The 26063-nt window shown below is 34.6% G+C and overlaps 1 protein-coding gene across 1 annotated transcript in view; it reads left to right on the top strand.

The window, feature by feature from the left end:
• TPP2 (tripeptidyl peptidase ii) overlaps nt 1–26063 on the top strand; it is a 313725-nt gene that overhangs the window by 69629 nt on the left and 218033 nt on the right. The window contains exons 10-14 of the mRNA XM_089825602.1: nt 21062–21145; nt 21270–21457; nt 23447–23621; nt 23737–23858; nt 24038–24117. Of these exons, the coding sequence (XP_089681728.1) occupies nt 21062–21145; nt 21270–21457; nt 23447–23621; nt 23737–23858; nt 24038–24117 (649 nt within the window). The remainder of the gene's footprint in view (nt 1–21061; nt 21146–21269; nt 21458–23446; nt 23622–23736; nt 23859–24037; nt 24118–26063) is intronic.

Genomic DNA, 26063 nt, shown 5'->3' on the forward strand with positions numbered 1-26063 from the left:
TGAGCCTAATAATAGAAATTGCTGAGAAACAACTGGTCTTGAAATCAACTACGCTAATCAAAACAAGTGCAGTTTGCAAACGTAAGCTTACAGGTAGAACATATGAAACAGGATTGGGTCCATCTTAGGCACATGAAAAGCTACATGGCAGAGGAAGTGGGACGAGAGTTTATTATACTAATGAATATGATGAGAAACATAATATTAGGAGGGAACTTGATAATGATGATATGAGATCTATGACCAGGAAGTCTTACAGGGTGGCTAATGTTTCTCAACTAGTAGATATGAAGACCAGCTAGACCGAGACTTCCAACTTGATATTAAAACTAAAGGAGACTGTACAATGATTATAACAAATTCCCGTCAAAGCTTCAAAAAGAATTTCCTTTCATTGATTATGTGGACTTTCAGCTAGAGTTGCTAAACAAGACGGATATGCTAAGAAACAAATGCTATGATTTGGCTCGAGATCTCCTTGCAGAGGAGAGTTACAGAAATTTGCATAGGGAAAATATCAATCAACTTGATAGTAGTACTAAAAAAGAAGAGCAACCTTCGCATGATAATATGCAAAATACTAATAATGGCACAAGTATACTAATAGGTAAGTGGGAGATGAAGTAACTTATGGAGCTGTTTACACTAGTCCTTCTGATGAGCATGTTGATGGCCCATGTAGAAGAGTTGATCAAACCACCAACATTGGCAACTCCTCATCTTATTTAGACATGGAAAACACCAACATCTTATTTGGTGACATGGAAATTAACTTGGATAAATTTTACAGTGATACTAGGCTAGAAATTATGTCCAATTTTGAGGAGCAAATGGACTGCAATGTTGGCAGGATAGATGATCTAGCACATGTTGAGTTAGAGGACATATCTGAAACTGTTGTCTCCCTAGGTGATGAAAAATCAAATGATTCTATGGAGAACAACCCGTTTGTGTTCGAAGGAGATAGTCAAAAACCATTATCACTCCTTGACTTATTGGATATGCTTTTGGTTAAAGAGGACAAGCTTGTCCAAGTGTTGACGAGGATGGATGATTCTTCCAAATTGATTGAGGATCTTATGCGGAAGATTGTGAGAGAAGAGAGATATGTGAACGTATGTGGTGTCACAAGGCCTCTTTTACATACTATTTTTGAAATTTTGAAAATGATAAAATATGATTACTTGCAACCATTAATGGATAGAGATCTAGCAATAAAATTTGGGAAGGACAAGGAAAGTGAGGTAGATGAGCTATACCTTCAATTAAGCTTAACACATTACTCCATCCACAAATCTAAAAATCAAACGAGTGGGGCAGCCACTCATGAAGAATATAACTGTGGTTCAAGGGCAAGAGTGAGGTAGATGAGCTATACCTTCAATTAAGCTTAACACATTACTCCATCCACAAATCTGAAAATCAAACGAGTGAGGCAGCCAATCATGAAGAATATAACCGTAGTTCAAGGGCACAAGAAGTCACACAAATCCTTGAAGGAATTCATAAAGTGGGTAGATGTGATGGAAAACAATGTAATTCAATCACGTGTTCCTCGTCTGAGACTTTGTATGATGAGAAAAATTCTATGGATCAACAAGTTGATGAGTCTGGAAATTCTGATGTTTATGACAACAACTGTACATCTTCACATGAGCACATGGTTAGTGATACAACAAGTGAGTATAATTCAGAGATTTCAATTAATGGTGAACCTTTTTACTATGAAGACTTTGACATAAGCGAGGGTACTTATGGTGGAGTAGGAAGTTCAGATTTATTCTTAGCATGCTTTGAGGGGTTTTTCAGCTTACCCAGAGTTTTATCACCTAGCTCTTATGAGATGGCCACAACCTACTCGTTGATTGGTGATTTTACTTCTTGGTATGTTCCAGCTATCAGTGATTTGCCTGTGTATGTTAGTAGTATATTCACTGACTCTATTTGGCCTTTAGGGGTCAATGAGTTATTTGTAGATGAGTGGGAATAACATACATTACCCTACATTCCACATGAGGTGTCTACAGTTTTTATTCAGCAATATATTGAAGACAGTGTTAGCATTCATGATGTTGGTGATTCACCAACTACTCTTTCCTTTACCTAGGATCATGTTGATTGGGTGATTGGGGCTCCAGTTGTTAATAGTATCTTACATCTGGTGGATTATGCTGTCTTGTTACACAGTCACAGGATTATGATCTGTGTGTTTCAGCCTTTTGACACATCAGAGTTCCCGAGATTAGGATTACTCCGTTTTCACTAGGGTGATATGGTGGTGGAGTCAGATTGGCCGGATCTGTCATTGTCATTGGTACAGATATTACAGGAGTGGTATAGTGGTATAGATATTATAGAAGTTGGTCAGTGGTATCTTAGATAGCGTACGAGTTCTCATTTGGAATCCAAGTGGAGCATCCTTATGTATTGCCTTTTATCAGGGAGCTAGGTGAAGAGTTTGGTTGCTATCATGTTGGGGTGGATATTGGTATATTGTTGAGCTCTTATCTTCACTTGATAGTAGGGACTCGTAGGGTCACTCATGGAGTGAGGCATTCATTCCGACTGAGGGTTTTGGCACATAGGGCAACGACACATGGTAGTTGTTGTCCCTTTATGGTGAGACTTGGGATCCTGGCATTAAGTTATTTGGCACATTGATTCCTATTGTACTATTTCACCATTCCGAGTTTGGGAAGATGCATGTCAGGGTACATCGGTTGAGGAGTAGAACCTCATTCTCGAGGCGAGTATGGGATCCAGGCATTTGGTTTCTGTAGGTATGAGTAGATTGCTTGAGGGCAAGCAATCTTTGAGAAGGGAGGCTTTATAATGTCCCTTTTTTCTAGGATATTATAATTCTGTGTTGCTGGCTCACTTCGCCTAGGTTTCAGGGGTGAAAAGGTTCTTTACGAGGTTCAGTTTGAGATTTGGCCTAGACATTTCTAGTTTCAGACCTAGTAGAGCACTTTTCGCAAGTTGTCTAGATGCTTACTATTTTTAGTAAGTCAACTGAGCTCAAAATTCTTGGTATTGGTTTGGAAGCGTCTCGTTGAGAGCTTTCCAACGAGCTATTGCACGTGCTTATACAAGTTCATGTGGTCAGTATTTTGATGCCTGATGATTATATGGTTTACTAACTAAGTGACTTTTAAACTTCATTTAATTTGTCACTTTATTTAACAAAAGTACTATGTTCACTTAAGTGACTAAAAGACAAAAAAGGTGCTTTATCCCACATTGCCTAAAAGGGCGTGCATCACATTGGGAAAAGTGATAAAGGTACAATAGACTCCACATGGGAAGGGATGAAGATTATAATATTTAAAAACAAATATTAATTTGGGAGTTGGAAACGATGACTGGTTATCTCTTTGAGGACGCAAACCCTTGAAGAAACTTTTGGAGGTTGGACGCAAACCTAGCCTTTTTATAGGTTTTATCTACATTTGCCAATCTGACTTTATTGCTGTTTATAAGATTGGATTTTTTTGGATTGTTGCATGTTATTGTATTGTTGTTGTATGATACAATAACGTTATTTGGCGGCTATTTGTGTTAACTACTGGTTTATATATGTACTTCTGAATATTGGAGGAATCAAACAAACTTTTTTGAGTTTTCTTCTATGCAAATCTTCTGGTTAAAAATCGATTATAGTTTTGGAATTTATATCAAACATTGGTTTTCTGTTTAGTTTTAAATCTACGTTTTTATATCAAGGTCTTTTTTAATAAATATCCGGAAAGGGATATTACAAGAGGTCACAACTCTTATAAAGCTAGTGAAAAAGGAAATCCTTGTGAAGGATAACACACTATTATGCGGCTCCAAGGTAAGTGATCTATCTACCATGGAGACCTACTTGCAAATGATGTAAGATTAGACTTTACATGGTAAAAAAATGACACAACCAAATGAATAATGTATCCTTGGCATATAGAGAAAGAAGGATATGATTTTGCTGCCCCCCAAGTCTAGGAACAAGGGAAGAGAGGACCTATTATGCTACTTGCAAGGTGGACCATGCATGATAATGAGCCACCAGGAGATAGGCTAACAATGTTACATGGCGTGGAGTAACATAACAGGGACTTAGATGTTATTTAAAGATATCAGGATTGAAATAGAGCTCATCATAAAAAGTTGTGTGAATAACCTTGTTATTAATGAGTTGTTGAAGCTTGTAACATAAATAGAAGATTCATAAGTTGTTGACTATGTTTCTTTCTATGTTTAGGTCTAGTAATCACTATAGCATGAAGAAGTTTAGGCAAAACTATTTCTTGATTAATAGAAGATATATTAAATAATGAAGGAGAGGATGTGGACAAAGAATTAAAGTCAAAACTTTGTTGCACGTGTCCAAAATTATGATCAACAATGGTTTTGAAAGACCGCTCATGCCTCCCATTTCCTAAGGGCATTTGATGTCTTTGTTGTTGTTTACTCCAATCTCAGTGAATCCATCAAGGACCATAACAAGAAGCCATATCACTATGTTAGATGGAATCATCATGAGTGGAAGTGGCGACAATGTTATTAGAAAGAGGAGTTGTTTTAGATTTTATAAATGAAAGATCATTAACTCTATATTCTCCAATAAAGGTTGGTGTGAAATCTAAGCATCCCCTATAATCTCCTAAAAGAAAACTTGTAGGAGGATTATCATTAGATTCTTGATCTTGTTTTTCGTAAACATTTAGACAACTATTTGGGTTAGTATCTATGATGTTCCCTTTTTGATTAGTTTGGAAATGTGAGATGGACACTCTAATTTTATAATATATCTTGGTTAATACCTCTTGATATAAGAGCAATTTCCTTGTAACTCAATTCCAAGAAAGCATTTCCTTATAATTTTGACTAATATTGTGAACAGTATTCTTTCAAAATGTTTGTAATATCTAACTCCACTATGTCAATAGGGTAGGTGGAAACTTAAAGATATATATGCTATTGATAATATTCAATTCAATCAATCAATGTCAAAGAATCACTGTAAGGTGCAGTTGTATAATTCGGTTTCTCAAACATGATGGTAGAATTGTGCTACAAATTATATATATAAGGGCGTTATGTATCAGATAGGGCAAAGCATATGATTAAGAACTTGACACTGTTATATTTGGTATAATAATTGGTATATGCAAATAATTGGGGAATACAACCAAAAGGATGGAGCTACTGTACATTGGTTTAACACAATTTTAGAAATGCTTGTGATACGTTTCCTTTGGCTTGTTTATGAAAGAAATGTTGGCAGAATCAAAATAGATTATTTGGTGGGTGGTTCTACTAGGAGAACATAATGAAATTAACCTTGATAATTAGCTTTGAATATGTGCATCTAAATGCCAAACAAGGCTTCTGCTCCAATAACAAAGAAAGAAGGAAATCGTTCGATGCTTTTATTGTCCCCATGAATGCCTTCTTGTATCCTTTAAAATATGATAGGTTGTGACCAGTAGACATGTTGCATGCCTATTCATAGCCATCGTCTTACTAATCATGCTTCTTAGTTTCCAACTAACAAAGCTTACTTGCAATCATTCATCGACTACGTACTAATAAAATTGCCCATCTTATCCTAGTCATAGATATTCATATCCGCATGATGATAGAGGGGGCCTGTTGTTTGACATTCGTTATTTTGGCAAACGACGTCAGAATCCACCTTGGCTTGAAAAAACCATTTTAATTGATGTCTTTATATGAAGGGCAATTTCTTAGATAAACCTCTTCTCTTAGCATTTGTCATGAATATTATAATGCTTGAGTTTTGCACATTTATTCCAAACGTCATTGTATCTTGGGAGTGATTATTGAATACATCCTTCTCACTATTCTTAGCCACGATGGTTAGTCAATATGTCGCCTATCATTATTAGTTGATAGTCAATTTTTATTTCGATGTAAATATCAGTTTAGATAATGTTTGCTAAGTATCGACTCCACACCCAAATGATAATGTTTGTTTATAAAGATTTGGATGCCACTATTTAACATGTTATATAATATAATATGACTTATATCATATTATAATATTTTTCAAGATAATATATGTACATTCTTATTTATTTATATATTATTTCAAATGTGTCTTGTTGATAAATGTTATCATGTAGCATTATGTATATATGTTATGATAATATTGTTTAGTTCATTAGATAACATATGAAATTCTTATTTTTATTATTATCACATATATATCACAGTTTTATAATAATAACATGTTTTATTTAATAATCAATTATTATAAATTTTATTATTATTATTATTAAATTCTATTATAGGAATGGGGATATTTCAATCTAGCCTTCCTAATATTGCTTGTCCTCGAGCAACGTAAACATTCAATGTGAAGGTGTCTTTGATTTTCTTTCGAACAATCCTGAAATGACAATATCTAATCAAAAGATCATAATATTTAGTTAAAATACTAAGAATAAATTAAAAATGAAACTTATCTTGATGTGTTGCATCACTTGCTTGCTCCTTGTCCCATGCATTGCCTTCTCCCATGGTGTGTCTTAGTGAGCCCTCCGTATAATTCCTAGGAGAGACTTATCTCTTCCTAGGCCTCTGGAGAGACTTTATTTGATCTTAAGGCCTCTAAAGATATAACCTATGCTTTGTAGTAGGCCCCAGTAGTTCTCTGGTAACCATAGTTAATAGGGTGCCCTACTAGCAGTTCTCCCTTAACTACAACAACAGTTGGGTGCGCTTAGTGGTTCTCCCTCAACTAATTGTGCAATAGGGTGCCCTTAGTAGTTCTCCCTCAACTATCACTCTAATGGGATGCCCTTTATGATTCTCCCTTAATAGGGTGCCCTAGCGGTTCTCCCTTAATCAAAGAGCAGTAGGGTGCCCTTGGAGTGGTTCTCTCTAACATGCTACTAAAAAAGGGTGCCCTAGCAATTCTCCCTTAATTGCAGCATTAAGAAGGTGCTAACAATAGGGTGCCCTAGCAATTCTCCCTAATTGATAGCACAATAGAATAATTGTATAATTGTTTTTCTTACATTCTATTGCAATAGGGTGCCCCCACCATTCTCCCTTAATAGCCACTTTGTCCATTGATGTAAATTAAATATTAAATTTCTATTAATAATCATAAAAATAATTACATATATGCATTGTTTAACATTTAAATCTCTTGATTAGGGTAATGACCAGGGTTGAGCTTCATCGAAGCTCCAATGTTTTCCTATTCCCATATTTTACTTAGCTGTTGTTGAGACTCTATTGGTCCCAATCTGCACTAGTGTTTGAAGTTTCTTCCTTGTTTATTTTAGGTGTTGCTTCTATAATACGAAGTTGACTCTTCTTGTCACACTTATGTCCCCCGTTCCCAAGGGCCTTTACATCTGAAACATGTGCCTTTTTCTAATGTGTCCTCTTTATGTTTTTGGGCTTCCTTGCTCGGGCGTTGGTGTTCTTTGCTCTATTTCCCTTTGCAGAAATAACATTCTTTTTCTCTATGGCCTTTTCTTGAGTCTTCATTTCTATACTTTGTCTTTGTTGAAAAAACCTTATATCTTTCTTTTGAAGGATTTGATTCTACCTTTTTTGCTTTTCTAACAGCTTCTTCCAAGATTTGAGGTTCATGCAGTTTTACTGCATGTGTCTGGTTGAGGCTTTCCATCCTTCTATAAACATACGAGTATGTCTCTTTTGTGAAAGGTTTGGTACCATGACTAATAACTCTTGGAATTTGCGAGCGAATTCTTTCGCTGTTACAGTTTGTCTAAGTTGAGTTAGTTCTTGGAAATATGATTCGATGTCCTTATCCTCTAATTTGTTCATGAGCTTTTGGGAGAATTCTTCATAGGATTTAACCTCTATGTCCCAATCAGATACGTCCGTAGGTCCACCGATCATGTGCAGCCACCTCTAGATGAACTATAGTGAATCGGAGGGAATCTTGTTCCGTCATGGGGTTTAGAGTAAAAAATGTGTTTAATTTTTTTAGTCATTGGTGTGGTGTAATCTTTTTCGACCCATCAAATTTTAGAATTTTATTTTGTTGATTTTATGTTTGAGTTCTTCGTTTACAAGTCTTCTAGATGTCTCCCTTCGTTTATCTTCACAAAATGCATATGCCCTTGCAATATCTTTAGTACAAGTCATTGGTTGGTCTATTCCTTCTTCTTCTCTTGGTGGCTTTGCTCTGCATAAGAATGATGGTTGTGGTATTCTTGTTGCAAAAAGCATATTATTATTTTTGAGTGATTGGAGCTAGTATCTCTTGCCTGGTTGGGTTGTCTCAAATTGTTGATAGAGTCTTTGATCTAATTTTTCTATTTGATCCAATATAGTTTAATTTGTTTGGTTGTTTTGCTCCATATCGGATCTCACCTCATTTGCTAAGTCGTCCATTGTAGTTTTCTTTGTCCTCTAGTAAGTTTGTATAAGCCTTCACTCATAGGATGACAAGATTATGCTTTGATACCCCTCTGATGTTTGTTTCTTGATTAGTTTGGAAAGGTGAGATGAACCCTTTAATTTTATAATATCCCTTGGTTGATATCTTTTGAAATAAGAGTAATTTCCTTGTAACTCAATTCTAAGAAACTATTTCTTAATAATATTATCTAATATTGTGAATAGTACTTTGAAATGTTTGTAATATCTAACTTCACAATGTCAATAGGGTAAGTGGAAATATACAGATATATATATGCTATTGATAATACTCAATTCAATCAATTGATGTTAATGAATCACTGTAAGGTGCAGTTATATAATTCAGTTTCTCAAATATAATGTTAGAATTGTGCTACAAATTTTATATATATATGTATGTATGTATGTATGTATGTATGAATGTATGTATGTATGTATGTATGTATGTATGTATAAGGGTGTGACGTATCAGATGGGTCAAAGCATATGATAAAGCACTCAACACTATTATATTAGGTTTGATATTTGGTATATGCAAATAATTGGGGAATACACCCAGAAGGATGGAGCTATTGTACACTAGTTTTACACAAATCTACAAATGTTTGTGATATGTTTCCTTTGGCCTGTTCATGGTTGAAACAACGGAATCAAAATAGGAGTTTTGGTGGGTGGTTCAACTAGGATAAAATAAAGAAATAAAGAAATAATCCCTGATAATCATCTCTTATTATGTGCACCTAAATGCCAAACAAGGCTTTTGCTCCAAAAACAAAGAAAGAAGGAAATTGTTCGATGCTTCGATTGTCCCCATTCATGCCTTCTTCTATCCTTTAAAATGTGATAGGTTGTGATCAATAGACATTTCGCGTTCCTATTCATAACCGTCATGTTACTAATCAGGCCTCTTAGGTTCGAACTAACAAAGCTTACTTGCAATCACTTATCGGCTCCGTACAAATCAAATTTCCCATCTTATCATAGTCATAGATATTTATACTGGCATGATGACAGAGGGGGCCCGTTGTTTGACATTGGTTATTTTGGAAAACCACGTTAAAATCCACCTTTGCATGGAAAAATCATTTTAATCAATGTCTTTATACGAATGGAAATTTCTACAAGCCTCTTCTTTTATCATTTGTCGTGAATAGTCTAATGTTTTAGTTTTGCACATTTATACTAAACATCATTGTATCTTGGGAGTGATTACTGAATACATCCTTCTCATTATACTTAGCCATCATGGTTAGTTAATATGCACGCCTATCATTATTAGTTAATAGTCAATATTTAGTTCGATTTAAATATCAGTTTAGCTAATGTTTGCTAAATATTGACTTTACACCTAAATATTAATGTTTGTTTATGAAGTTTTGGATGCCACTATTTAACATTCTATATAATTTGACTTATAGCACATTATTATATTTAATATATGTATATTCTTATATATTTATATCTTATTTCAAGTGTCTTGTTGATAAATGTCAACATGTAACATTATGTATAAATGTTATGATAATAATGTTTACTACATTAGATATTATATCAAATTCTTATTTTTATTATTATCAGATATATATTATATTTTTATAATAACACCATATTATATTTAATAATCAATTATTATTATAATAATTATTATTAAATTCTACTATAGGAATGGGGACATTTTAGTCCGCCCTTCCTAAAATTGCTTGTACTCTAAGTAATGCAAACATTCAACGTGAAGGTGTCTCTGATTTTCAAACAATTTTGAAATGATAATTCCAAATTGGAGTTAGAATTTTCATATATATATATATATAATCATATCAAATCAAAAGATCATAATATTTTGTTAAAATACTAAGAATAAATGAAAAAAGAAACTTATCTTGACATGTTGCATCACTTGCTTAGTCCTTGTCCCATGCATTGCCTTGTCTGGTGATGAGTCTTAATGAGCTATCTGAGAATTCCTAGGAGAAACTTATCACTTCCTAGGCCTCTATGTATATCTCTTTAAGATTATCCATCTGTATTGAATCCGTAGGAGAGACTATATCTTTTCTTAAGGCCTCTAAAGATATAATATTTGCTCTGTAGTAGGCCCTTGTAGTTCTTCTTTAACCATCGTGTAGTAGGGTGCCTTACTAATGGTTCTTCCTTAACTACAACAAAAGTAGGGTGCTCTTGGTAGATCTCCCTCAACTAATTCTGCAATAGGGTTTCCTCAGCAGTTCTCCCTCAACTATCACTCTAATGGTGTGCCCTTCACAATTCTCCCTTAGTTGTAGCCCAGGTCTCTTATGCAATAGGGCGTCCTAGTGGTTCTCCCTTAATCACGGAGCAGTAGGGTGTCCTTGTAGCGGGGCTCTCTAACTTGCTACTAAAATAGGTTGCCCTAGCAATTCTCCCTTAACTAGAGCCTCAAGAAGGTGCTAGCAATAGGGTGCCCCTTCCATTCTCCCTTAATTGCCACTCTTTCCATTGATTTAAATTAAATATCGAATTTCTATTAATAGTCATAAAAATATTTACATATATGTATTGTGGAACATTTAAGTCTCCTGATCAGGGTATGACTAAGGTTGAACTTGTTTGAAACTTTAATGTTTTCCTACTCCCATATTTTACTTAGATATTGTTGAAACTCTCTCAATCACAATTTGCACTTGTCTTTGAAGTTTTTTCCTTTGTTATTTCAGGCGTTGCTTCTATTTTATGGAGTAGACTCTTCTTGTCACACTTATGTCTCGGTTACAAAGGGCCTTTACGTCTGAATGATATGCCTTTCTTCAATTGTTCATTTTTTATTTTTGGGCTTCCTTGCTTGGGCATTGGTGTCCTTTGCTCCATTTGCCTTTGCAGAAATAACATTCTTTCTCTCTATGATCTTTTCTTGAGTCTTCATTTCTATACTCCGTCTTTGTTGAAAAATCTTAGATCTCTCTTTTGAAGTATTTGATTCTACTATTTTTACTTTTCTAATGACTTCTTCCATGTTTTGAGGTTCATGTGATTTTATCGCATGTGTCGAGTTGAGTCTTTAAATCCTTCCATAAACATATGAGTAAATCTCTTTTTTCGAAAGGTGTGAGACCATGATTGATAACTCTTGGAATTGGCGAGCAAATTCTTTTGTTTTTCCAATTTGTCTAAGTTGAGTTAGTTCTTGGAAATACCATTTGATGTCCTTATCGTCAAATCTGTTCATGAGCTTTTGGGAGAATTCTTTGTAAGATTTTACATCGTTCTGTCGCAATTAGATACGTCTATGGGTCCACCAATCATGTTTGATTACCTCTAGACGAACGATCGCAAATTGGAGGGCATCTTCTGTTGTGATGGGGTTTAGAGTAATCTTTTTTGACCATTAGTGTGGTGTAATCTTTTCCGACTAATCATAGTTTGGAATTTTTATTTTGTTGATTTTATGTTTGAGTTCTTCGTTTACAAGCCTTCTAGATGTCTCCCTTCATTTATCTTCACAAAATGCTCTGAAAGATACCACTTCTCTAATGTTAGGTTCTATAGCTGTAAATGCCTTTGCAATATCTTTAGTCCTAGTCATTGGTTGCTCTATTTCTTCTTGTTCTTTGGGTAGCTCTGCTCTGCGTAAGAATGATGGTTGTAGTATTCCTGTTGTAGAAAACGTATTATTATTTTCAGAGTGAGTGGAGCTAGTATCTCTTGTTTAGTTGGGTTGTGTCAAATTATTTATAGGATTTTTGATTTGATTTTTCCATTTGATTCAATAAAGTTTGGTTTGTTTGGTTGTTTTTCTCCATATAAAATCTCACCTCATTTTTTATGTCATCCATTATAGTTTAATTTGTCCTCTTGTAAGTTTGCATAAGCCTTCACTCATAGGATGGTAGGATTATGCTCTGATACCACTGTGATGTCCCCTTCTTGATTAGTTTGGAAAGGTGAGATGAACACGTTAATTTTTAATATCCCTTGGTTGATACTTCTTGAAATAAGAGTAATTTCCTTGTTACTCAATTCCAAGAAACGTTTTCCTTATAATTTTGACTAATATTGCGAACAATACTCCTTCAAAATATTTTTAATATCTAACTCCACTATGTCAATAGGGTAAGTGGAGACATACAGTTATATATGCTATTGATAATATTCAATACAATCAATCGATGTTAAATTATCATTGTAAGGTGCAGTTATATAATTCAGTTTCTCAAATATGATGGTAGAATTGTGCAACGAATTCTATATATATCTATGAAGGGTGTGATGTATCAGACAGGGAAAAGCATATGATTAAGCACTCGACACTGTTATATTTGGTAGGTTAATTGGTATATGCAAATAATTAGGGAATACACCTAGAAGTATGGAGCTATTGTACACTGGTTTAACACAATTTTAGAAATGCTTGTGATATGTTATATATATAAGGGTGTGATATATCAGACAGGGTAAAGCATATGATTAAGCACTCGACACTGTTATATTTGGTAGGTTAATTGGTATATGCAAATAATTAGGGAATACACCTAGAAGTATGGAGCTATCGTACACTGGTTTAACACAATTTTAGAAATGCTTGTGATATGTTTCCTTTGGCCCATTCATGGTAGAAACGTTGGTGGAATCAAAATAGGAATTTTGGTGGGTGGTTCAACTAGGAGAAAATAAAGAAATAATCTCTGAATATGTGCGTCTGAATGCCAAACAAGGCTTTTGCTCCAAAAACAAAGAAAGAAGGAAATTGTTCCGTGCTTCTATTCTCCCCATGAATGCCTTCTTGTATCCATTAAAATATGATAGGTTTTGATCAATAGACATGTCGCATGCCCATTCATAACTGTCCTCTTACTAATCGCGCCTCTTAGTTTCCAACTTACAAAGCTTACTTGCAATCATTCATTGGCTTCGTACTGATGTAATGTGAGTTTCATGTGTAGGTGCATGCAACTCTTTATTTTCTCCTGCAGTTAAATTAGGTCAAAGTTGGTTGAGTTGCTCCCACTTTTTCCTCCACTTTTTTCTCAACTCCTGTGCCTATATAAAGGAGTGCCCCCTCATTGTAAAATCATCATTATCTTTATGCAAGAGAGCTTTGGAGAAATTGTGCCAGCAGAACTTTGTTTGTTTAAGCACTATTTTGAGAGAAAGTGAATGCAAAGGAGCATTTGAGACTTAACTTTGATTAAGTGAGATTGTTGCTTGCATGAGTTATAAGCTTTGTCTATAATTCATCTAAGTTATCTTTGATTCTTGTTATCTTGTGTTCTTGGTAATTGCATCTCTTGAATTGAATAGAAAAGAGTTAAGAAGCAAGTGGAATGAGAGCTTTGACTAGCAGCAATTGTGGAAGTATATAATTAGAAGCTTTGTCTATAGCTTATATTTTCTTCTTAATTCGCAAAATAGTTAAGTTATTCTTACTTTTAGGAGTCTTTCTGCCCTATTTGTAAAGCTTTTTCATATAGAAGTACTATTGGACTTAGAGCCAAACCGGTGCATTTTCAGCTAGCCTTTGAGTTAGTGAAGGTTTATTGGCATCACTATTTCCAGCTCTTGATAGAAGTGTAGTTAGAGATTAACCCTACCCATTACTCACTCCACGAGTAAGTGGATTCTTTTTTGAAAGATAAGAAGAAAGGATATTGGTAACACCCATTTTATAAAATTTCTTGACTTCTTGCTTACCTTGAATTAATCCAAGGAATGGTGAGAAGGGGGAGCCTTCCCTTTAAGGTAGGAGAGACTCTGTTTCACACGCTGTGGCTGGTCATCCTATTTTGCAATTGGATTTTTACCCAAAATTGTTGGTTGCAAAATATCCACCCAATAGAAACGTGCACAAAATTTTGTATCTGTAAATTATGTGAGATTCCAAAAAGCCCCAGGTTATTACAGATAACATATTAATAATGATCTTAGATCGGGAGGCACCTGTATTGATAAATTTCTCACTTACATTCATTGAAATTTTTATTATTGATGGGAAAAGACCAAAAAACCCTATCCTTACAATGAAAACAACGTGTAAATACAAATGCGATGGGATCCAGGATCAAGTATATGCAAAAAAGGTATGAGGAATATTCAACACTCAATTATATATTGTGAAGGGTCACATCACTGGCAAAAGTTATAAGGTATGAGAAAGTGTATTTAGATTATGTATGTTTGTTATTCCATTTCATAATTAGGTTATTCATTTTATAAAGAGATGAAGGATTAATTAGATTATTATTGAGAGGTGTTATAATAAACTAATTCCTAATAATATAATAGTTTATAATATTGTAATGAAATATCATTATAAGAATGTGTATATTCGTATTGATAAATTATTATTCTTTAATGTGATTATAAATTGTTCTCTTTTAAGGAATCTAATGTAATAATTTACTAGTAAATGACGGATAAGTTTATAAGAACCATTGCATCAATTATGTAGTGAATAGAGAGTTTGCATTGGGGGAGGAGAGCTCCATATAGGTCGTGTCCTAGCTCGAGCAATTGTAAGTCTACCATCCCTATGTGAGCTGATATATGTGGAAAATGGATGTTATCTAGAATTTCTAATAGAATTTAGTGATGATATTTACAACTTGGTTCGGATAAAATTAATTAAATAAAGTTTCGACTTCTAGTAAACCTCATATCCTTTGTAGGATCATTATAAGCCAACCTAATATAAGGGATTAAAAGTAATAAATAATTGTTTGTCAATTACAATATTAATGTCTAATGGCATGAAAGATTTAATAAAAGAATATTGATGTACAATTTAGTATTCATCCTTGAATATTTTATTTAACTAATCAAAGTAGTCTCTCTCTTATTTGTATATACTATAAGAGCTATTTGCCTTGATCTTTTCCTCCAAGAATGTTCTTGTAGGAAAAGGAGGATTGATATCAAATTAAGAGGAAGTAAACAATGTTGAGATGGATTTCTCTAGTGGTCAAGTGGTCAATAAATTGCCGCTGTCAAGAGCACTGTGATTCATACATAGTGACCATGTGATTATAATGGTCCTACCCCCTGTGTACATCATGTGGAAGTGATGACTTCCAAATGATGATTGTACATATGCTACCAAATATTGTGCTGACTGAATCTAATGATAGTAGCTCCAAAAACCCTAATGATCAAGATGGATAAAGTGAGGCGCTTGAAGCAAACATCTTTGATGATTGAGATTATGAGAGTCTACTACATTAAGAGGGAGTATGACACTTCTTCTAAGGCAACACAGGAGCTTAGAAGATTGATACTTAAGAGGGAGTCTAGAAATACATGTGTGTAATTGCATGATTTTGATGAGCCCACTCCTATGTATATCATGAGGAAGTGGTGACTTATCACCAAAAAATTAGATATCAGATTCAGAATAAGTTTGACAAGAATCCTTGGGGAAGCGAGCCTCTAAGGGAGTAACTACTAGACCTGACTTCCCAGGATCATTGTTCAGAGGGAGAATTTTTTGAGGTGCAATCCAATGTGAATGATATCTTCTCTATGAGGAGAAGTTCTAAGTAAACCTCCTTGTAATGCATTCTTCTCTGTGAGAGAAAATTAAGGTAAAGGCCTTTGTACCACCTTCTGACTGGGTTCATGGTGGTTACTATTTGACATATGATATGTAATGAAAGGTGACGATCTTTCATTGACATTTATAAACAAAAGATAATCATTGTAAGATGACGATCTTATAAATGGTAGACCTGTTATCATGATAGACTTCATTAAATTGTTGTCCCAAAGTGTTGGAAGTCATGATAACAAATAGACAAAATGTAACCATTGTAAGGTGGCGATCTTATAAATGGTAGACCTGTTATCATGGTTCTTTGGGCCAGATTTTGCCGGACACTATGATAACCAACTCATTTGGGCCAGTTTTTTGCCAAACACCATGATAGCCAACTTGTTATGGTTTGTTGGCCGGATCTTGTCAGACACCATGACATAGCTACTATTATAGACCACACTTAAGGTGGTGTTTAAGCTTATTTTAAAGTTATGGAATTTATTTCAATTTTGTGTTATAAAAGGTGAGATGATATCTCTTCATACACTTGAGAGCATAATGTGTTCTATATCAATTCTCCATAACTAAGAGGGAGTGTTAGAGTTGTAGCTTTAGTCGGATTGATTTGATCTGATATACATTATTGTTATTGGTAATCATCATTTCATATATATTCTTATTCATGTTAATAATATATATATATATATATATATATATATATATGTATGTATATATATGTATATATGTATATATATGTATATATATATATATATATGTATATATATGTATATATATATATATATACATATATATACATATATATATATATATACATATATATATATATATATATATATACACACACACATATATATATATATTGTTATTACTATTATTCATGTTAATATAATAATATTTAAATGATGAGTACATCGTAAAGACATGTCTCCTCTTCTCATATTTATATGAGATCGAAATCAGCATTTGGAAATCATCAATTACAATGGCCATGATAGTACATTTGCAAAAAACGATTCATGTTACTCAACAATAACGTTCTTAAATCTCTTTAGGAGGCAGATCATCTTGAGTAAAGACAATTTTTGGCGGGACAGGTGTAGCATTCATTTTCTGTAAAAGGGCATTGATATTATCTTGAGTAGGAAGTGGAGTTGGAAGAGTGGCTAAAGATTTTATCAAGGCTTAATGATATTTAAGAGATGTTTAAAGAAGTTCTCAAAGAGAAATCCTTTTGGGGATGTTACGTAATTGGGTAGCAAATCATCCTTTATTCAAAGATTTTGAGAAAGACAAGGTGAAGGAGGAAGAAAGGGTTGAGAAGGTGGGAGAGAAGTTGTAGGTTGAGTATCATTCCTTGTGTGATAGGTGTCAGACACTGCATGATAATTCAAAGAATTGCTAGATTCCCCTTTAAGAGTTATGGAAGGAGAACCTTTAAGGGTGATAAGAGGTTTATTTGATGAAGGGTGACCTCTGAGAGTGAGAATAGGTTCTTTTACCAAGGAATCCTTAAAATAGGGATTGTGGATTTCCATGAATGATTCATCTCTACTTGGTTCATTAAATGAAGGCAAGGTCACATCGAAAAAAGCATTTATAATGTCCTCTTCTTGCTTTAAAATATCCCTAGGAGGGTATGTGTTAAGAGAAAAAGAAACATCAAGCTTGTCATTTTGAAACGAAAAGGTATCAAGCATAATGTTATCTTTTTCATGAGGATGAGAATAATTAACGTCATTATGTAGAGGTTTATGCCAAACAATGATATTATGAATGGAAGGAACATCTCTATCAATAAAGCACACCATAAAAGAGGAATAATCAAGAGTTAAAGTGAGGTCCATAAAGGTAGGAGAATTGAAAGAAGCTATAGGGGACCACTTGTTGTGGGGTTTTCACACCATTGCCCCATTGCAAATGGGGACCCCCTTTTGTCTCTTGGTCTTGTCTTTTTGGCTTTAGTTCTTGGTAGTCTCGGGCTCGGTCTTCTAAGGTTCCCTCTTTCAAATGAGAATTGGTAAAATTGGCCAAGTCTGGAAAGTGTAGTCCGTGTGGCTCCCATAATGGAAACTATTTGCTTGTTTGAGAGTTGAATGTCTTGACATACTTTTTTAGCTTGTCTATTTATAGTAAGTCTATTTATAGTAAATTTTACTACCTCCTATATTGACCTTATTCTGACTTTGGAACAACTTACTATTTTTAGAAAGTCTATTTTTAGTAAATTTCACTGCCTCTCAGATTGAGCTTATTTTGACTTTGGGACAACTTACTATTTTTAAAAAGTCTATTTTTGGCAGGCCTGTTTTGGTAACAAGCGAGCTCTAATTGATTAAGAGCTAATAGGGTATCTGTTTCTATATCCAAAAGAATGAGCAAGCAAGACAGTCAATAAAAAAATGATTAAGTACTTTTCTTGTCTTTAACACTTCCATCCCAATCTGAATTAGTGAATCCATGTAAGTCTAAAGCAACTTTCTCATATTTGAGTCCAAAATTAAGAGTGCCTTGTAAGTATCTCATAATGTGTTTAACCACAACTAGGTGAATCTCCTTTGGTTCACACATAAACTGACTTAAGGCATTAACTGCATAGCAAATATCCGGTCTTGTATTTACTAAGTACATAAGGGACCCAATCATCTATCTGCAGAGAATATAATCTATGGAAGGTGATTTTGCTGTTGCTTCCTTAAGTTTATGTATATTAGTCTCCATTGGAGAAGACATCGGTTGATAATTCCACATTCCAAATCTCTTCAAAATGTTTGATTTATACTTTCCTTGATTAAGTATGATACTATTAGAATTCTGTCATACTTCCAGTCCTAGGAAGTAATGAAGGATTCCCAAATCTTTCATTTCGAATTCTCTAGTTAGATCTTTCTTGCACTAATTTATGAGATGATCATCACCTATTATTAGTAAATCATTGACATATAGTATTAGAATTACCATATCATCTTTATCTCTTTTATAATATAAATTTGGATCCGCTTCATTCTTGAAGAATCCTAAGCTGGTGAGATACGTATCAATTCTTTCATACCAGGCCCTGGGAGCTTGTTTAAGCCCATAGAGAGCTTTCTTGAGCCCGCAAACACAAGCGTTAGGATCATGAGTTTCAAATCCTTCAGGTTGCTCCATATATACTTCTTTTGAATTTTTTTCATTTAGAAATGTTGTTTTCACATCCATTTGATGTACCTTCCATCACTTTGATGCGACAATTGCTAAGACTGCTCTTATGGAGGTATATCTGGCAATAGGTGCAAAGGTTTTTTCATAATCAATACCTTCTTTCTGAGAAAATCCTCTGGCTACAAATTTGGCTTTATACTTCTCCATACTACCGTCAGCAGCATGCTTTATTTTAAGTATCCATTTGGAAGAAACATTAAATTTCCCAAACATCATTTTTCATAATAGATTGGTATTCTTCTGTCATAGCTTCTTTCCAAGCTGTATGTTTAATAGCATCAGAAGGATTGGTTGGCTCTGTTTTGGATAAATCACTCATGTTTGCTGCATAACCAGAGAATCTTTTAGGTCTTTTGCTTTCTCTGATTGTTCCGTAAGGTGCAACAAAGTCTTGAGCTGCTTCAACTGTTTTAATGGCCCAAAGTGGTCTTTTCTTTGAATTTTCTTCAAGTTTCATATTTTGAATTTCATTTTCGATTTCTTCTAAGTTCTCCCTCTGGGACCCAGATTCACTATTTCTTTCAAAATTAGATAAAGGAGAAGGATCATCAGAACTTATGGCTCTGTTGAATGCAAGATCTTCTTTAAAGATTACATCGCTGCTAAGTTCAATATTTTTCTGTCCAGGTATGAAAATCCTATATGCTTTAGATGTTTCACTATACCTTACAAAAATACCTTTCCTCCCAGAGGGTTCTAACTTGGCTTTCTTTTCTTTTGGAACATGGATATATACAGGACACCCAAAAATTCTAAGATGACTTATATTGGGTTTTACTTTAGGAAATACTTCTTCAGGGGTTTTATCTTTAAGATAGGAGTGAGGACTTCTGTTTTGAATATATACAGCACTACAAGAGGCTTTTGCCTAAAGATAATATTCTAAATTTTGGTCAAAATTCATAGCTCTAGCAGCTTCTATAATTGTCCTATTCTTTCTTTCTGCCACCTCGTTTTGCTCTGAATTATAATGAACAATGTACTCCCTCTTAATCCCTGATTCTTTACAAAACCTTTTAAACAAATTTGAGGTATATTCTCCTTCGTTATCAGTTCTGAGGGTTTTAATTTTATGCCCTGAAAAGTTTTCAGTTAATGTTTTGAATTCTTTAAACCTTTGTAGGATTTCTTCTGACTGTTGCTTCATGAGAAGTCGCTGGCTCCTATAGGAAGAGTTATATTTAATATAATGCCAGTTTAGAGATATATTGTAATAAGAAGAGGAAGTACGGTCTGTACTATTAGACCTGTAGGTTATCTGGTTAATATTTTTAACAAAAAACATGACCTCATATATCCCAATGAACACCATCAGAAAAGGAAGATGACGCGGCCCAGGCATATAACCCTAGTGCATCCTGCCCAAACGCCCCTGTTCTCCATCTGCAGCAGCCCTTTAGGGTTTTTGATAAAGTACATAAATAAAGTATATGCATTTTATGTCATATCTTTACATGATTTATTTCACATCATATTAAATTTGTCATATTCTGACTTTTTTCAATACAATTCAGCAAATTCTGTGACTTAGCTTAAAGGTTTCTGTTCCCTTAAAATGAATGATTACTTAAAAAGAAAAAAAAATGCAATTGTTCCTCAAGTTTAATCTTTTCATTCTTGAGCAATATGACAAAATTTGCATATTCCAAATTCAAAGGTCTAAGAAATTGTTTGTACATATGTACTGCTAACATTTGAGATGTTAAAGGCTACACAATCCGAGAATGTGAATACACCATTAAATCTTGTAAAACTATATTTTAAATCTTTCTTAGCCACCTCATCATTTATGTTATAGCATCTTTCCTATTTACATATTGTTATTAATGGTTTAAGCATAATTATTAATTATTATCTCAAAGGCGATAACAGTGTTTATGTTCTACTAGATGATTTCTCATGGGCTATTATTGTGTTCTTTACTGTCAGAACAAATGTGACCTTATTAACATGAGTTATGGTGAGGGTACCATGCTGCCTGACTATGGCCGCTTCATCGAGCTTGCAAATGAAGTATGTGCTTGTTTGACTGTCCTGCTTCATGTGCTTTTAAATGATTATCTACATTGGGTACTCCAAATTTCAAATCTAATTTGCAATTATTAACAGCCATGCAACTGGGAACTGTTATCCACAGGTTGTAAACAAATACGGGGTGATATTTGTAAGTAGTGCTGGTAACAGTGGACCTTCGTTGAGCACTGTTACAGCTCCAGGTGGAACAAGTTCAAGCATTATAGGAATAGGAGCTTATGTTTCACCTGCCATGGCTGCTGCTGCTCACTGTGTGGTCGAACCACCTGCTGAAGGGCTTGAGTATACATGGTAAGATAATGGGATTTCAGTTGCATCCAAGTTTACATTTGCTGATTTGTCTTTTAGGAATTGTTTTAAAAGTTACCAAGATCAATTAACATTATTCAGGATGGAAGTTATGAATATTAAGCATCATTAGAGATTTCATGCTTTCACAGTCCTTAATATTTAGAGAAAGAATTTTTTATGAATATTTGCATGGACATCCGTATGAGACCCCTGGGGATGCATCTCAGAGACCAAGACATATCTCTAGTATTGCAGACATCTCCAATTGCAGGAGACTTTCAACTATGATCTCCTGAAGACGCCTGCCATCTCCCTCGCAAAAGGCGATAACTCTCACACAAATAAAGCAAAATTCCCTAAAAGTTAAATGCACTGGGAAGCTGGAAAATAAACACACTGCAGGAGGGAAAACAAGAGGCAACACATGGCAGGAGTCAACGTGAGCTAACAGGACCATGAGTATTTATGATTTAGCTATTCACAGCTTGATGCAAAGCTCAAAAGATACTAATAGTTTCTGTATTCTTGTCGCTGTCTTTTTATTCCCTTATGTAGAGTTTGTGGCATACACTTGGGGGTGAATTCTATTAGATCCTTGAGGGGGAAATTTTCCTGTGATATACATTTTTTGTCTTCATTCTTGTGACTAAGTCTACATTCATATTCTCATATACATAATCTATATCAACAGTCTCATATATATAATCTATATTAACATTCTCATATATATAAGCACATAGAATAGCAGAAGGATTTGTAGTGTTGAAAGATTCAGCTTGTTGTTTAGAATCATTGCCTTCAATTTCCTTGTACTGTTTGTTTATATTCATATTTAGTTTTACTAATGTATACCTATTGTCAGAATATATATAAATTACTAAAATATATAAAAGCAAATTGGCATTGCCAAGTACCCTTGAAAAATAGCTGTATCAGTACTGGTATCAGTCTTTGGAGTTTCCAAGTGCTTCTGTCTAGGTGCAACCTTGATTTTATTTAGTTGTTCAAAAACATTACATTTCTAAATAGGAAACTTCATCGTAGATGTTTCATCCTACAGGTGATTTAAAAATATTAGATATGTCAATAAAATCATATTTTAAACTTGGTATTTGCTTGGGAGCTCTGTTGCAATTTTATCTGAACAAATCTCATTCAGTTACCTGCTTTCTGTATCTTAATATTGAATGTCACTATTTGAAGCAGGCTAGTCTAGTATTTATTCTTTGGCATTCTTTAAATGGTATCATATAGTTGTGCTATCCATAACTTTCCTTATATAGGGGATTTCTTGCAGACTGCTTAACCAATTGGCCATTGGGAAATCAATCATGGAAGAAGGTTTATGTAAGCTTCCTTTCTAAGCATTTCCGACATACAGACTGGCCCTTGGATTTTGAATATATAGATTTGGAATTCATGATTTGGGACCAAGCATGATATCCTTTTCATGACTTTTAAACTTTCGTCTTGTTCACCAAAGGAGACCTACTTTCTGGCCATGCTGATTAAGTTTAGACTACAGGGTTTGCAGTGGAATGTATTTGTGGATGCTGACAATTTTGTGAGATTCAGGAGCAATTCCCAGGTTCCGAGGAATTTTTTTTTTGCGTGTAAGGGCAGGTTGATGTGGTTGGTTCATAAACCTGAGCCTTGCTGGATCATTGCGATTAAGTTTAGCAGAGCATGTGTTTTGAGTCTCGAGTCTTTTTCAGTTATAATGCAAGAAATTACACCTTACAATGTGCATATTTTAGTTCGTACTATGGCTGATGACTACTACCATCCTGTCCATGAATTTGACTAACTATGACCTTTTAGCCCCCCCATTTATTACCAATTGGAATTTTCATTTTGTAGTGATACAGAACAAAATGCTAAATTGTTTGTGTGGATACAATTTTTGGTGAGGCAGAAATTCTTCTCAAAGTAAATTGTTTTGAGCTTTGGAACTGACAAGCATTCTTATATGCTATGGAGAATCTACAGGTCTAGCCGTGGACCCACTGTAGATGGTGACTTGGGAGTCTGTTTAAGTGCTCCCGGGGGTGCTGTTGCTCCTGTCCCTACATGGACGTTGCAGCGGCGTATGCTAATGAATGGCACTTCTATGGCATCTCCATGTGCTTGTGGTGGTGTTGCTCTTTTGCTCAGTGCCATGAAGGTGCTCAGATTTTTGTTTTTTCTCGAGTAAAATTGACATTATCTGTTTAATGTATCAAGGATCTTGTAAGTGATTTTACTTTCAAAATGCTTATTTATCTCTTTCTTTTGCATAGGCAGAGTGTTTTACTGTTAGTCCATACACTGTACGTAAAGCCCTAGAGAATACAGCAGCTGCTATTGGTAACAAACCAGAAGAAAAATTATCAACTGGACAAGGGTTGATGCAAATTGATAAGTATATTTATTGTCTAAATGCCATGATTTATCATTTATGTGATGAAAATCTGCTATTCAGGAAGTTAATTGAAAACACTTTATTGTTTCACACAAAAATGTTTATAATGGTATACGTCTGCATGACATATTTATAATTCGTTTGCAGTCATATTTGATTATTAATGTGTCATATTGCAGAGCATTTGAGTATCTAAAACAATGCAATGGCATGCCTTCTGTTTGGTATCAGGTTCAAATAAAAAAGAGTGGAAATTCAGGTAATCAGAGGAGAAACAGTTTTTTTTTACTGGTTTGTGGATCATTACAAGTTGTATGAATGCAGTATTTCTCTGATCTTTAGTCAGACTCTTCTTCATGAAATTTTAGTAAGGTCGGCATGGCTTTTATGGTTAGAATATTCCTTTGTACGTTTGAATGCAAACATTGTTATGCATAGTTGAAATATTTCAAATTCCATCATTCAGACTGCAGGTTGCTCTTGTGGTACATCTCTACTGATATAGTTATACCTAAAAAGGATTTGAGAATTAGTAGCATGTTGAATGTGTGCTGTGTTAAATTCTTTTCCTTTGAAGAAAGAAGTCTATATAAGATAAAACAGGAAAAACAAACCGGTGGGAGCACCAAAAGGGTGTTAGAGAAAGAGAGCATAAAAGAAAGCAAAAAAGAGAAGAACAACAGACGAGAGGAGGACTAAATATCTTTTCTTGGTGAAAAGAAGTCTAACATCGAAGGATAAGGCCTAGGGCGACGAGGGGTCTGGGTCTGTCTCTGGGTAACACTGGAGATAGGGTGCCGCTGTTTGGTGAATCCATTATGCCTGGAGACAGATGTAGCAAGCAACTGCTTCATGCCTCTAGAGGGGGACATGGGCGGGAAAAAGGTGGTGATAAGCTGATCTGAGCCCTGACTGTGAGGGAACATACACTGTAAAGTGAGATCACAGAGCTGTGAAGTCTCCCGGAAGGGATTTGTAGTCTCTGAATAAATAGTGGAACTTGCCTCTGATCTCATATTAAATGGGACATTAGAAGATGAAATGGATCTCAGTCTTTGCATAAAACAAAGTGCAAAGGTGGCAAATTTGGTCACCCTTGGTCAAATGGTGCTCTATCAGGCAACGAAGACGGTGGGAACCGGCTCTGAAAGACCCCAGAGAGATGGGGAGGGCGCGGCTCCAACATCAACTGAAGTAGAAGGGACGCATAATAATCTTGTCATTTGTCTCCAGAACTATTGGTTGCTATGGTTGTAAGAGCAATATAGGAGATATTGCTAATCTTCTATTGGTTGCTATGATTCTAAAACTAAGCTACTGCTACTTCTGGAAGGAGGACTTCATTTACATTGAGCATGGACAATGCATATTTTCCGAATTGCTCTTTTTATGATTCCAACTTGTCTTGGTGGCAAAATTTATTATAGGCCCAAAGTTACCTGTAATATACACAAAAAATCATGCTAATATTGATATGAAAATTACAGTCATAGGCACTTATAAAATGATATTTTAGCTATTGTGTCAAAAGTAGATCTACATATATCTGTCAACTAACGAACCCAGATATCTGATCAAGTTTATGATAGCAAGATCAAACTGTAAGTGTCAAAAAGTTTAGAGGTCACCAAGAGCCTTCCAAAGAAACTGGATTATATTTTTTATCAGCTATTTCTTGATCTTCATCAACAGTTGCTTCTTTACCCGCATAAATAATAGGTTAATCACATGGGAAACATTAGGAGAAACAAGATGTACATTTGCATGTGCTTGAGGTTGTTAAACATGCACATCTTCCATGCCACCAGGCCGAGTCTCATAGAAAACCATTTTCCTAGTAATATCTATTAGGAGCTCACTCCAAAATGCTTCTCATACACACTTTGCAAATGCAAATCGTAGAATTAGAACAATTATATGTACTTTTCACTTCCAATGTAAATCGTGAATTTGCCACAAGTAATTAAATAATACTTTTGCCAGTCAAGTAGTACTTGGCAGTGTAAGAAAACATTTGGTTTGAAAGTTTGTTAGTTTCTGATGGCTGGTAGCCTTAATTAATTGGTGGGCACTATTTGTATTTGGTGCAAAATAAGTTATACGTTGTTGATGGTACAAACTTTACACTTGTAATGAAACGATATATCTGTTTGCCAACTTTTGTGTTATATATTTTATCTGAACTGCTATGTTGTCTGTAACTTG

The sequence above is a fragment of the Cupressus sempervirens genome, chromosome 4, assembly GCF_028749045.1.
Source record: "Cupressus sempervirens isolate cs-2001-9-10 chromosome 4, ASM2874904v1, whole genome shotgun sequence".
Taxonomy (NCBI): Eukaryota; Viridiplantae; Streptophyta; class Pinopsida; order Cupressales; family Cupressaceae; genus Cupressus; species Cupressus sempervirens.